Genomic DNA, 14,125 nt, shown 5'->3' on the forward strand with positions numbered 1-14,125 from the left:
CTTGCTAGTCGGTGAATGTAGGGGATGAACAAAAAAAAAAAAGAATTGTATTTTTGAGGTTTTCAATGCCACGCTGATGTGTTGTAGATTTTCCTCTTCTGAAAGGTGCACTAAGGCAGTTTGTCAGACACAGATATAGCCTAGTGCTGGACTGAAAAGCAAGCTTAATGGAGAATCTCCTTTGCCAATACTTTTTAGTCCAAGATCAGGCTAAATATGTGTCTGTAAAACCGCCCCTGTGTCTGCTTTATTCTTTCTGTTCCTGTGTTCTTTCATGTCCTTCTGTGTGTCCATAGGGAGGAGAGAAAAGACACCCTGTCTGCACTGGCCAGGGAGTACGGGGGGTCCAAGAGGAACGCCCTGCTGAAGTGGTGCCAGAAGAAGACTGAAGGATACCTGGTAATAACCAACAGGGTGGGAAAAGGGTGGAGGGTACAGGCTGGCGGTAAGAGACACACGTGCATGCACACACCAACTTAGGTGACTACTTACTCCATCCCATTGGACAATGTTTGGTTTCTCAACAGGTTTGGATGCAGGGAAGAATATCAGATCATTACCGTTACTGTTTTGATCAGTAACGCCTTATGCTCTCTATGGAATAGCTGCAAACACAGATGGTAAACGCTGTGTTTCCTTCCTGTTCGTTTCCAATCAGATCCCCTTCCTTCTCCTTCCAGGCTTTTAAGATGTTTACCCACCAGGCAGCATTAGCATTATGCCCTGTGTAGTTATCATGGTAGCAGTTAGGCTTTGCCCTCTCCAGGAAGTGTGCCAGACTTTGCCCTAGTCCCGGCCTCTCCTCTGCCAACTTGACCTCTCCTCTCGCTGAAACGATGGGTATGGGCAAGGGCACGTTGGCACAGATGGGCATTGTGGGGAACTGTGTAGGGTAAAACAAAAATAGAGGATTATAGTCTCTGTTGTAGCACAAGCGTTCTTAGCCGTTCAGTTTGGGAAATAGAAAGACAAGGCCTTTAATACTATGTTAAATAGCCTCTCTACTTTTTCGTCTTTTCTGTTGGTTTCTGGCAGGGGCAGTCCCCTGTCTCCTCTCCAAGTCGTAAATGTTCTCTGTCTCTCTCTCTGTCTCTTACCCCTTTTTGTCATTGTTTTCAGGAGTACTGTAGTTAATGTGTTCATTACCTGTGCTCTGGTGCTGCTAGGAGCCATGCTCACTGTAAACACTGCTACCAGCCATGCCTCTCCTACTGTAGCTCAGCCCTGTTTTCCCACAGATTGTACCTTAATGTTCTCTGCTGAGCTCGTCCTGTTGCTTTTACTCTCCAGCTCTATCCATCGGTGGTTCATATATTTTTCTGCCAACACCGGTAAAGCAAGGGGATGCAGAGAGAATACTTACCTTCAACCTAGCACATATGTATGTGTTCCTTGTTGCTACGTTTGTTTGCATTTTAACAGTCCTTTCTCAAAAGTTTCATTGTGTGAAAAGGTTCTGAGGAAAAGATGCGCTTTAATAACCCGTGTAGTCACTAACTATGGTGAGCCAGAGTTTCTTTGTGGAAAAAGGTTCTGAGGAAAAGATGCACTTTAATAACCCGTGTAGTCACTAACTATGGTGAGCCAGAGTTTCTTTGCCCGCAGCATGCGTAGTCCTGGTTAACACCAATGACACAGGTGCTGTGATCCTAGAGAGAATTGGGTTCCCACAGAGAGCAATGACACCTCTTGGAGGAGCCCCCAGGCACTTTCCCCTCTTCCCTGCTCCACACTGCAGTGTTCCTTGGTAATGGCGCCCTAGTGTCTGGACCATTTCCTTCTGCCCATGTCCCCTGACTCTCGGCTTCTCTGATAATTGACACAGGTCCCCTGTGACCCTTAGTAGAGAGTTGAGGACTGCCTCGCTGTAGACAGGGACTGCGTCCCAAATGGCATCCTATTCCCTATATAGTGCCCTAGGGGGTGAGAAGGTTGGGATGGGGTTACTGAGTTTCCATCGTCTCTGGTAGAGGAAGCTGTCATCTAACATTCCTACAGTGCATTCAGAAAGTATTCAGAGTCTAATAGGCTGACCACACGCGAGCGTTGCAAAATACATTTAGAAATCTGTTATTCAATTATTGCTCCCACACTGCTCGCGTGCGCCAACGAGCGTCTGCGCTGCCAAGGGCTAAAATAGAACTCCTTTCTATTTCTGGCACAGATCGCGCTGCAAGTCCTGCCTCTCCCATCTCCTCATTGGTTTATAGAAGCACGTGCCTTCTCCTCATTGGTTATACCCACGTGGGTACTGAAAGATGAACTGTGTTGCCGGTCGGTGTAGTAATACTATGAAAGTTTAGATGCCAATCACCATATAAGTTCAAAGATGAAAAAGCCTGGAAGGAGGAGAGATGACTAGAAACGATTCGGTTGACCGTTTTATGTATGGATTAATTGTTGGAGTAGAGGACCTTGTGCATTTCATGTAAAATAAATAAATTAGCTAGGAACAGCAAGCTAGCTAAATAGGACAAATTAGCTAGCAAGTGCAAGCTAACTAGCTAAATTGTCATAAATGTTTAATGCTTTTCGACCTGTTCCCAAATTAATGCAATTGGTTCAGAGTTTGTTTTGATATTTTAACCTGCGTGTCATGATCGCGTTTGGTGTAGGGGGTCAAAATAAATGTATGCACGATGGTGTGTGCGCGCGCACAGACGGTTTGGTGGATTGCTGCAGAGATAGTTGTCTTCTGGAAGGTTCTCCTATCTCCACAGAGGAACTCTGGATCTCTGTCAGAGTGACCATCGGGTTCTTGGTCACCTACCTGACCAAGGCCTTTCTCCCCTGATTGCTCAGTTTGGCTGGGCGGCCAGCTCTAGGAAGAGTCTTGGTGGTTCCAAACATCCATTTAAGAATAATGGAGGCCATTGTGATCTTGGGGACCTTCAATGTTGCAGAAATGTTTTTGTACGCTTCCCCAAATCTGTGCCTCGACACAATCCTGTCTTGGAGGTCTTACGGACAATTCCTTCGACCTCATGGCTTGGTTTTTGCTCTGACATGCACTATCAACCTTGGACATTATAGAGACAGGCGTGTGCCTTTCCAAATCATGTCCAATCAATTGAATTTACCACAGGAGGACTCCAAGTTGTAGAAACATCTCAAGGATAATCAATGGAAACAGGATGCACCTGAGCTCAATTTCGAGTATCATAGTAAGGGGTCTGAATATTTATGTATTTCTTGTTTTTATTTGTAGTAAATTTTCAAATAATTTCTAAACCTGTTTTTGCATTGTCATTATGGGGTATTGTGTATAGATCAATGAGGATTTGTTTTATTTAATCCATTTTAGAATAAGGCTGTAACGTAACACAAAGCAGAGAAAGTCAAGGGGTCTGAATACTTTCCAAATACACTGTAGTGGGCTGACAACAAAGCCATTTATAGTCATGGAACAAGAATAAGTCTCTTTCCACAGCACTTTCTAGAGAGACACACACACATAGTGTTTGGACGCACGTGAGGTGTGTGTGTGTGTGTGTGTGCATCCCAATTGAAGGGCATCCATCCGTGTGGCACATTAAAAAGGTTAAGCCAACCGAACATGAATCCCCCCTACCTACCGTACCTGGTCATAACAACAGGGCTATAAAGGCCCAGACACACACACACACACACACACACAGTCAGCCCTAAATAGCTTCCCGTTGTATATTATGTGGGTTAGAGAGGGGAGCCGTGGGATGCAAGTCGATGGAGATAAACTTGTCCACTAAGCAAACACATAGTGATAAAGTAGTGAAGCTAATACAATGGACTCTCTCACTTGAGTGCAAGTTAGTGTGACGAAACACTAGTGTGCTAAAACTAGTACGTTCTTACACTTCCTTTGAAAGACCACAGTTTGCATCATCTACTGTTGACAGCTGTTGGGGATGACATGGTGAAACATAAGAATGGCCTCGGGCTCAGTGTTTCCTCTGCAGTCTTTTGTGGCGCTGCGCCGTGGCTAAATCCTATAATATAGTTGAGCTGACAGCCGCACTGTTTCACTATGCTTTTATTCATCTAGAAAGATGGCAATATTTTATTAATGTAGTAGTGTTTTCCGCTAGAAAGCTATGACCTTTGGCTTTCAGCTGGAATTGTTTATTTATATTGGAGAAAAACACTTTCCAACCCATACGATTTAGTACTCAATAAGAGTATAATAATACATAAACAAATATGATGGTATGATAAAACAAAAATTGTGCATGAATAAGCCTTTTTATTCTTTATTCTTTATTATATATATATAAATAATCTGTTTTAGGAACATCTACCCCAAATATTTCACCCTCTTTATTACTTTACCAATGACATTAGTGATAGTCAAAATCTGTTACATTTCTGAACGTCTCAATCAACATTTGGGACACTGACTGCATGCGACGTAAAACATCATGAATAAAAAAACAGACGACCCCTCAGTAAAATAGTTTGTCTATTTCCTAGCCGGCTTGTTGTTGTGTGTTCTACGCAAGATACATATTCCTCAAGGTGTATTCAAGTTGGGAGTGTCATAGGGAAGGAAACATGCTTTCTGACCTGCAGTCAATAAACATCTATTCTTAATCCCATCACGGGACAGAAGATGTTTTAATGTCCATCGTTAGAAAGAGGAATCTCAGCTTTCCACTTCTAAATATGCTCAAACTTCACAATTTAGCAGCATCATGGTTAAGCATGTTATACCGCTCTGCAATTCGCCATGAGTGCGAAGGGGAGAGTGAGGCTAAATGTAACAGGTCAATTATAGGGTAACTTGGGGGGTAAAATGTCACCCTACTTCCAATCTTTTCTTTGGAAATTGTGATGAGACCGATGCATATTTTGAGTTGAGCAAGAGTAGTGGCAACCAGGGAAAGTGTTGGAGGGGAAAATGGTGACATGAAGGGGTAACTCAATATTAGGAAAGTGTTCCTAATGTTTGGAATTCTGTGCATATTCACTGTTTTGGGACAAAATGTATCAATTTGATGCTAACTAGTTAAAATATCATATTTGGGATCTACCTAATAATAGGGTAAATGCAGGTGGGCAACCCAATGCTCCAGCCTATTTATTTATAGCCACTATGCTGCATCAGTTGGGCTACAGGTGACAATGCTTTTTGCTAATAGCATACCTTATAATATGGACTGTGCATAGGCTATATTCATGCCATGGTCCAACATGTTAAAATCATTTTACCAATATGTTGTTAGACACATTTCTGGAGTTGGAAATTCTATTTTAGATTGAGTCAGCAAAACAACCTCTTCTCCAACTGCTACACATTCTGTAGAGGAAACACTGCTAGGGCTGCTATTAGAGGGCCTTTCGTGTTATGCTCTTTCTCTCCTCTCTCCAGAACATTGATATCACCAACTTCAGCAGCAGCTGGAACGACGGGCTGGCCTTCTGTGCTGTTCTCCACACCTACCTGCCTGCCCACATTCCCTACCTGGAGCTCTCCAGCCAGGACAAGGTGAGATGGACCCCCTCAGTCCACTGACCAGAAGGTTCTTAGTGTGGAAATTATATACATGTAGTTCGTTCATCAAATGTATTTTCTCCCTTTTCCTTCAGAAGCGAAATTTCACACTGGCTTTCCAGGCCGCTGAAAGTGTCGGGATCAAGTCCTCATTGGTTGGTGTCCGAGCTAAAATGAACTGATATTTGACTACCACTCAAAAGTGTAGAATGAAATGACCAAGATGCTTGATATGGCTGGAGGGGTGAGAGACATGTTCCCATATCCCTTCCTCCCCTTTGTAAGGCTTGACTAGAAAGACTAGGCAACAAAGACAGGGCTGATTATATAGTTCAGCAGCAATGCACACCAACAGTACATAGATTGGCTGGCTGTAGCCCATAAAAGAAGATGTGCTCATGGCAAGCAGCTATAGCTGACTTAAGAGCAGTGTCACACCAAGGCCAGTTGATTTCATCTTAACAAGAGACAGACTGGGTTTCATTTGTGGGTGATCCACTCCAGAGTGCCGACGGAGGGGGAGGAGATTTACTACTGAAACAACAGACACATTCACTCTGCGTCTTGCCTCTTGTCAATTTTACAACCCTTTAGATATTAAATTATAATTTAGCTTTTTTTTACAACCAAATCTATATTTGTGATGTAAATGGCATGTTACAGAAGGGTCCCGGCACATTTTTTGAAAAACTTAACCTAACCTGTGATTCAGTACAGGGGCTCTGAATAAACATGAACAAATAATCCAAAAACCACGAAAATACCTCCTTTCAGAATCAGAAAAGCTCTCAGTATAGTGATGCGGGTGTTTAGATGTTGTACACCAAATTGTCATTCCGAACATTATCCACAACATTATATTCCATTTTGTTTTGACTTGAGCGATACATCTCCGTCCATTCTAGCATGGAGAATAGAACAGGCTCGAGTCGCACATGGAATATAACATTGCGGATGAAGTTTGGAATGACACAATTCTCCTTTAAGAAGATTCAGTAACACCTCGCAACCTTTCTCTGGTGGAAGGTATTGTGATGTGTGACTCCTAGGTCCGAACTTTATTCCTCACGGTCTCTCACTGACAATATTCTAAACACACAATTTGCAGCGAAAGAAAGTATGCAGTGTGATGTGCGTTTTGTACTGCAATACATCTAACATGTCTCTCTTTTGTCCTTCTTTCTCTCTCAGGACATTGGAGAGATGGTGCACACAGAGAGGCCTGACTGGCAGAGTGTGATGACCTACGTCACTGCCATCTACAAGTACTTTGAGACGTGACCCATCTTCAAGCCTGAACACCTTGCTTGCCCACACACACACGTCCAGCCAGGGATGTCATCGCAACACTGGACAAGCTTAGAGCAACATCAGCCAATGCTACCTGCGAAGACGTCTGGGACCCTGAGTTCTATGATAAGCTGCATAGCTTACCTAACTCAGCCAATATATTCCATGTTTACACTGCAATTTTCTACAAACTCTTGGCTTGGGATGCTCATGTGGCTTCTCAGTTTGATTGAATTCTTCAGACTAGGCTGTGGCTAGACTGAGGCCATGGGTATTAGACAATGTGTTGAACTGTCCTTCAACTTTCCCTGGGTCAGTGACTTCCTGTAAACTCAAGTCTTCTGGCCTCTTGACCCCAGTCCTATGTGAACTCTGTGTTGCAGTAGCCTACACCACCAGTACCTCCAACGTTACACTGTAGTTCATGTTTAGCTAGCTGAAAAAATCATGTGTGTATGGTTTTGGATTTCGAATACTGCCAAGAACAGGATTGCCTTTTTTAAATGCCTTTGGCTTTGTCCATTTTGTCACTAAGCTCAATGACTTGAGGGTAAGGGTGATTTACCTGACTGACAGAGGGTCCAGCCTAACTATAGGTGTTCTAACTAGGCTGTTTTAGCCCAATGCTTTGCTGTGATATTTATTCCAAAGAGATAATAACTTCACACGAATCAATGCCATGTTTGTCTCTTGTTTTTGCCAATTATGACAATGAGCATTGACCCATTAGGAATATTAATAATACATAGGACTTCTAGTGCTTTTTGAAGGACCCGAAGTCAGAGTTCAATCGCATTGACGTCTTTTACGACATTTATTATTTCTCAGTCCGTTGTGTCCAAACTCGGTAAGCGTGATGGTTGGCCACCACGGCCAGTCTCTGGTTTTACAGTGAGGTCCCTGTAGCACACCCATTCATAAATAGGCTGAACAACACAGGGAGCTGACCTGATAAGCTAACAGTTTGGGCATTAAGGTAAAACCACCACTTACTGTTCAGCAAATCCTCCCTGGTTTCAAAGCACAACGGGATGTGAGGCTCTTACTAAAATGGAATGTGTTTAAACCTTCATCAATGCCATTCAAAACCACAACGTTTCAAAGCCATTGGGTGTACTACACACAGTAAAGCCCCTTCCTCCAGCACAGGAAATCATATTAGCGATGAATGTTCCCACACATGGGAAAAGCTTACAATCGTCATTTGCTTTGAAGTAGTTAAATAAGTACGTATGAGAACATATGAGTTGTGTTTTTGGTACATTGGAATATTCTCCTTATACTGAGATACCATGTGAATATTTCATAACATTTTGTTGTTGCTCATAAAGGCATCTGTTAAGGTTTCCACAGCTAAGATGAGCTACAGTCATTTAAATGGTACTAGTCATTGCCAGGAATCAAGGCTAATAGACAGTGTATGGAACATTAGGAACACCTTCCCTCGGAATAGCCTCAATTCATCGGACTCTTCCATGTTACAATGCTTCCCACAATGGAGCCCACAGTTGTGTCAAGTTATACACACGGGAAACTGTTGAGCATGAAACATCCAGCAGTGTTGCAGTTCTTGACACAAAACAGTACAGGGCGCCTGGCACCTACCACCATACCCTGTTCAAAGGCAGTCAAATATTTTGTCTTGCCCATTCACCCTCTGAATGGCACACACACAATCCATGTCTTAATTGTGTTGAGGCTTAAAAATCTTTTTTAACCTGTCTCCCCTTCCTCTACACTGACTTTATTTTAAAGTGGATTTAACAGGTGACATCAATAAGGGATCATAGCTTTCCCCTGGATCCACCTGATCAGTCTATGTCATGGAAAGAGCAGGTGTTCTTAATGTTTTGTACACTCGGTGTAATGTAAACCTTCCAGTTAGGGTAAGTTGGTGTAACACGCACCCTGCCTGTACATCTTACAGGAACCACTTCATGTCACAATCTTTCCCCAACACTTTCCCTGGTTGCCACTGTTTCTCAACAAAAAAAGTTCTATCTGTCTCATCACAGAGTGATTCTGAGGTAGGGTGACGTTTTACCCCCCATGTTACCCGACAATTGATCTGTTCCATTTAGTCTCATACTCATCTCTGTACTCGTGGCGAACTGCGGAGCGGTGTAACTACTTACACGGAGCACTATGGTCATGATTTGGTTAGGACACTGGTCATGATTTGGTTAGGACACTGGTCATGATTTTGTTAGGACACTGGTCATGATTTTGTTAGGACACTGGTCATGTTTTGGTTAAGTTGGTGTTATGGTTTCTACAGTTCCTGGTTTGCACCTTGTCATATGTTATCTGATGAAATGGACTCGTTCATAAATAAGAGAATTGGGCTACATTATAAAGGTCACTGATGTCTCGCTGTAATATGAATTGGATCAAACGTAGACTGAGCATAGCTAGAGCTTGTTATGTACTGTATGGGAACACTTCTCAAAATAAAGAGTTGCCAGTCCGTCCTAGCTAACAGTAGGCAGGATGCCAATGTATTCTTATTTCCTTCTCTCCTTTTATAGCTCCACTCTGTTTAGTCAATGATGTAAAGACATGCTCTGGTACTTTTGTGACTAATCCCGCTTTGGGCTGGATGTGTCAGTGTAGTTCATACATAATCTATGAGCTGAATTACTCTCTTACCTCAATTAACCACGAAATCCGTCGTTTGAAATGGACTGATTTCTAAAAGGACCCCCCTTCATTTCCTCCCATGTGGGCCAGCACCCTAGCAATTCAGGTTCCAGCCAATGAGATTCAGCCCCTTGCCATTTTAAATGACAGCTAGCAAGAATCACACAGCAGAGCGAGAACGAGAGAAATGACGTGGTGCACAATCTGCCGACGTGATGTAGTAAGCCATTTTCGGGGACCACTTTTGGCTCGTGGGTGCTACTTTTAGAACTACTGGCTAAAAAGTACCGGAGAATCCCTTTAAGGTACCTGGGCTCATTTGACCATGGTTGAGCCTCCAACTACTCGTGTCAGAGGACCATTGAGTTAAAAGCATTCCCAAGTACAAACTGGGTTGACTTAACAGTTGTCCTCAATGTAAAGTTAACACTACTTGGCCGTTTTAACTTATTACAAAATTTTAAAAGTATTTAATGTTTTTTGAATGAGGTGAAAAGCATATTCAAAAAAAAATGTAATGATGTTTTTTTATTCACTTTTGTGTGCGTTTGTGTGGAAGCTTGTATCTTGATGCAATACAGATGACTGCAGTTAAATTCACTGAATAACTTAAATAATATTTTCTTATTGTTCTTTTTTAGACATCTGTAATCTATTATTGATTCCGTTTTTTTAATTCCCCATTGCTAATAAACTGTCACACTGAAAGGCTTACAGGCTTATTTGTATTTATAAAAAATGTCAGCTAGAATTGAGTTCTTGGCCACTTGAATACTTCTCTCTGAGACTACAAAGTAGAACGTTTGCTTTGCTCCAATGTAGATTAAAGCACTAGTTCTAATGCCACAGGCACCACATCCTATATCCACATACCCACATGGGTCGTTTGTGTGGGCTAGACCCTACACTTCTTTCCTCATCCGCCTTGCAAGGAAATGGTTTGTAGTAAGTGTTGCTGCCTGTAAGGTTGCTGTCAACACTCTTGTAACAAGATTGCAGTCATCTTGGTACACAAGTTGACAATTATTTTACTGTCTCTCTTTCATGTTATTCAATTGTTACCATGCACCTGCAGCAAAGATATAGCTCAGATGTGCGAGTGACTTTTGAATCAATGTCTATGGTAGAATTAGCTGATTAGCATTTCATTTGGGGGGGGTGAATATATTGTTAGGTGAATATAGGTGAATACAGGTGAATATATTGTTAAAAGTCACATTGTCTGAGAGAGATTTACATGGTTATCAAAATGTCACGCCAGGATAAACCTACACAAAATACAGCCCTTATTTTAAGTACTTTTTCAAATCCCCTATGGGGAAAAATGAATGTTGGAAAAACAATTGGAACCATTTCCCTGTTTGACCGCTAGGTTTTATGGGTATTATGTCACCCCCACTGTGGGGCTCTATGCTTTTCAGCCATGATCAACCTGAACATGTCAATGTAATCTCCTCATCATTGAAACTGATCCTGGTCACTTTAATATAACAGACACACATCTGAGCTACCTCAACTCTATTTTCAATTTCTTTGACACCTTTTAAATGTATTTTACCTTTTTTTAACTAGGCAAGTCAATTAAGAACAAATTCTTATTTTCAATGCCGGCCTAGTGGGTTAACTGCCTTGTTCAGGGGCAGAACAACGCAACCTTTCCGTTGCAAGTCTAACGCTCTAACCACTAGGCTACCTGCCTGTTGATTGGCTCATTGAAGGTGTCTCTCCCCAGCAATCACATAAAGTTCTGAGAACCATATGTTTCTTAAAGCTTGGTGAGTGTGGTTGTCATATAGTTATTTTGCATACAACTTTCTGGGAATGGTGCAGAATAGTTGATTGGCTTTGGAAAATTCTCAGCACATTTAAGGAACTTGACAAAAAAAAAAGTTGTTTTATTTTTATTACTTTAACAGAACGTTTCCTAAAAGTTCAAACATGGTTAAATGTCATTTATATGTTTAATGTTTTAGGAATGTTCTCAAATAGTTCAGAGAACCTTAAGAAACAACATTCTGTGGGAATTTCAGTACTTAAGCATAATGTTTCCTACAGGTTTCCGTTGGTTCTACTTAGTCATGTTCTCAAATTGTTCCGAGAATGTTAAGATAACGTTAGTAACGTTTAGAGAATGTTCTAAGAATGTTATCTAAAAACAAATATATTTGGTTTTCACCATCAACAAAATGCTCTAAGGAAATTAATTTATGTCTGTCCTATCAGTGTTTGGAGTTTTTTTTTAAGTTAACCAAAAATAAGCTAGCAGTGTTACTGAAAGTCTTGACACATTCAGTGAAAGTTTTAAGGATGTTATTAAAAAAAATCTAAATCTATCATTTCAGTTCTCAGAGCGTTAATGTTAAACCTCCCAGGAAAACGTTCAAGGAACCAGAGTAAAACGTTCTAAGAACCTCCCTGCAACCTAAAAAATAAACTTCCTGGAAGAGGTGAAATTTTCACTTCTCTTCTCAGAACGTTTAAAAAAACTGTTTTAAGAGTCAGGAAACGTATGGGTTCGTTCCCACAACTAATGTTAAACCCAAAACATACTTTCCTACAACTTCCAAGGAACCATATATGCTAGCTAGGTCTCCTCTTTGTTTCGAGACCAAACGAAACCGGTGACACATGCGCTTGTCTTCAGAACCACGCGCGCATGGATGAGAGCGCATGCTACTGCGTTTTCCTGTCCCAACTTCTGAGCGCATCTCAAGAGAGATATTTTGTTTCTAATGTACACGTTAAAAATGTACAGTCATATCTTTTTTTATTTATTTTTTTACAATATATAATTCCTAGACTAACTTCTAACTTTTGAAGAAGATCGGATTATGTGAAGAATATGAGGACGTATGTAGCCTATGGAGAGAAGGTTTGAGAATATGTTGTGCATTTGCGTCAGTGGATATCATCTAATATGGCAAGACAACAGAGCAAGTATTGTTTTTATTCTATTTTTTAAAAGAGTAATAAAATAACTATTTGTTGTCAAGAGGCAAATATCCCCAATCTCAAAGTGTCTCTTAGGTCATTTGAGTGAAACACAAGTGTCTAAATTGTGAAAAGTTCAGAGTGTATTTTTGTGTCCTTTTAATTTCGTTTTTTATACACAATTGTTTTGGTTATTTATGAACTTGTTCCCTCCCCTTTACATTAAAATCATGGTAAACAAAAATGTAACTAAGAAAATCGGGCTACAATAAGCTTCATAACGCAATTACTACAATAATACTTCTAGAGTCCTACTCTTTGCAGTCTTTCTGAATTGACTGAGCTGAAATGGAATTGAGCCCAATCTTGTCATCTATTAATATAAAAACAGGTTGATTATGTTAACATATTGGGAAACTTTATACTGAGAATGTCTATCATACTTATCACCTTGATATAGTACAGATGCCCATTGGTCACTTGTTTTGGCAGGGCCAGCTCTAGCCTTTAACCTTAACCCTTCCCATGGATCCCATATAGCAGGGACCCATAAATTACCCTTGTGGTGTTTGCTTGGCTTTGAGCTGTGTTTATGTCTCTATTGCTATCTGTGTCTGCACTTCAGGACATAGATGTAGTCAAGTTCCAATTCTCCTTTCATCAGCTTTTCAAATAGTGATATGGCCAACAGCAACAGTCCAGCTATTTGTTTTCACTCTCCTCTGTGGTGCCTAACTGGTGCTTTGATTGACAGGCCTGCAACAGAGTCTTTCCAAAGGATGTGCACGTGCTTATCTCTTCCTTCAAGGCGCTACACACACACGCACACACAGAGACTAATGCAGACATTTTACAGACTCATTGGCTCACATGTACAAACACGATAAATGGACATACACTGAGTGACATTAGGAACACCTTCCTAATATTGAGTTGCACCCCTTTTTGCCCTCAGAACAGCCTCAATTCGTTGGGGCATGGACTCTACAATGTGCCGAAAGCCACAGCAATGCTGGCCCATGTTGACTCCAATGCTTCCAACAGTTGTCAAGTTGGCTGGATGTCCTTTGGGTGGTAAACCATTCTTGATACACATAGGAAACTGTTGAGTGTGAAAAACCCAGCACCATTGCAGTTCTTGACACACTCAAACCAGTGCACCTGGCACCTATTACCATACCCTGTTCACAGGAATTAAATCTTATGTCTTGCCAATTCAGTCTGAATGACACACACACAATCCATGTCTCAAGGCTTAAAAATCTAATTAAATAACCAATATTGATAACCATCTACAGTGCCTTCAGAAAGTATTGATATTCCTTGATTTATTCCAAAACATATTAAATTTGTTTTAAATCTTACCCATCTACACACAATACCCAATAATAATAATGTGAAAACATGTTTTTTTGTAATTTTTTGCTAATATATTGAAAATGAAATACAGTCAAAACATGTTAGAATTATCTCTGGCAGAGATTACAGCTGTGAGTCTTTCTGGTTAAGTCTCTAAGAACTTTGCGCACATGGATTGTACAATATTTTCACATTATTCTTGAAACAAAAATTTGAGCTCTGTCTAGATGGTTGTTGATCATTGCTAGACAGCCATTTTCAAGTCTTGCCATTGTCGTGACGTTGTATCGGTTAATGTGACGACTGCTGCTCATTGAATGATTAGCGTGATTAAATGAATCAGCCAATTATTAACCTCTGGGATATGTGGGACGGTAGCGTCCCACCTCGCCAACAGCCAGTGAAAGTGCAGGGCGCCAAATTCAAAACAACAAA

At 41.1% G+C, this 14,125-nt stretch overlaps 1 protein-coding gene across 4 annotated transcripts in view; it reads left to right on the top strand.

Annotated features, from left to right (window-relative positions):
- Window positions 1-8,288, top strand: part of LOC112220343 (cytospin-A-like) — a 41,703-nt gene extending 33,415 nt beyond the window's left edge. For all 4 annotated transcript variants that reach the window (XM_024382168.2, XM_024382169.2, XM_024382170.2 and 1 more), the window contains exons 12-15: window positions 297-399; window positions 5,348-5,464; window positions 5,566-5,625; window positions 6,662-8,288. In XM_024382168.2, the coding sequence (XP_024237936.1) occupies window positions 297-399; window positions 5,348-5,464; window positions 5,566-5,625; window positions 6,662-6,751 (370 nt within the window). In that variant the 3' untranslated portion in view covers window positions 6,752-8,288. The remainder of the gene's footprint in view (window positions 1-296; window positions 400-5,347; window positions 5,465-5,565; window positions 5,626-6,661) is intronic.
- Window positions 8,289-14,125: the final 5,837 nt, after the last annotated feature.

Source organism: Oncorhynchus tshawytscha, linkage group LG20 (genome assembly GCF_018296145.1).
Source record: "Oncorhynchus tshawytscha isolate Ot180627B linkage group LG20, Otsh_v2.0, whole genome shotgun sequence".
Taxonomy (NCBI): domain Eukaryota; kingdom Metazoa; phylum Chordata; class Actinopteri; order Salmoniformes; family Salmonidae; genus Oncorhynchus; species Oncorhynchus tshawytscha.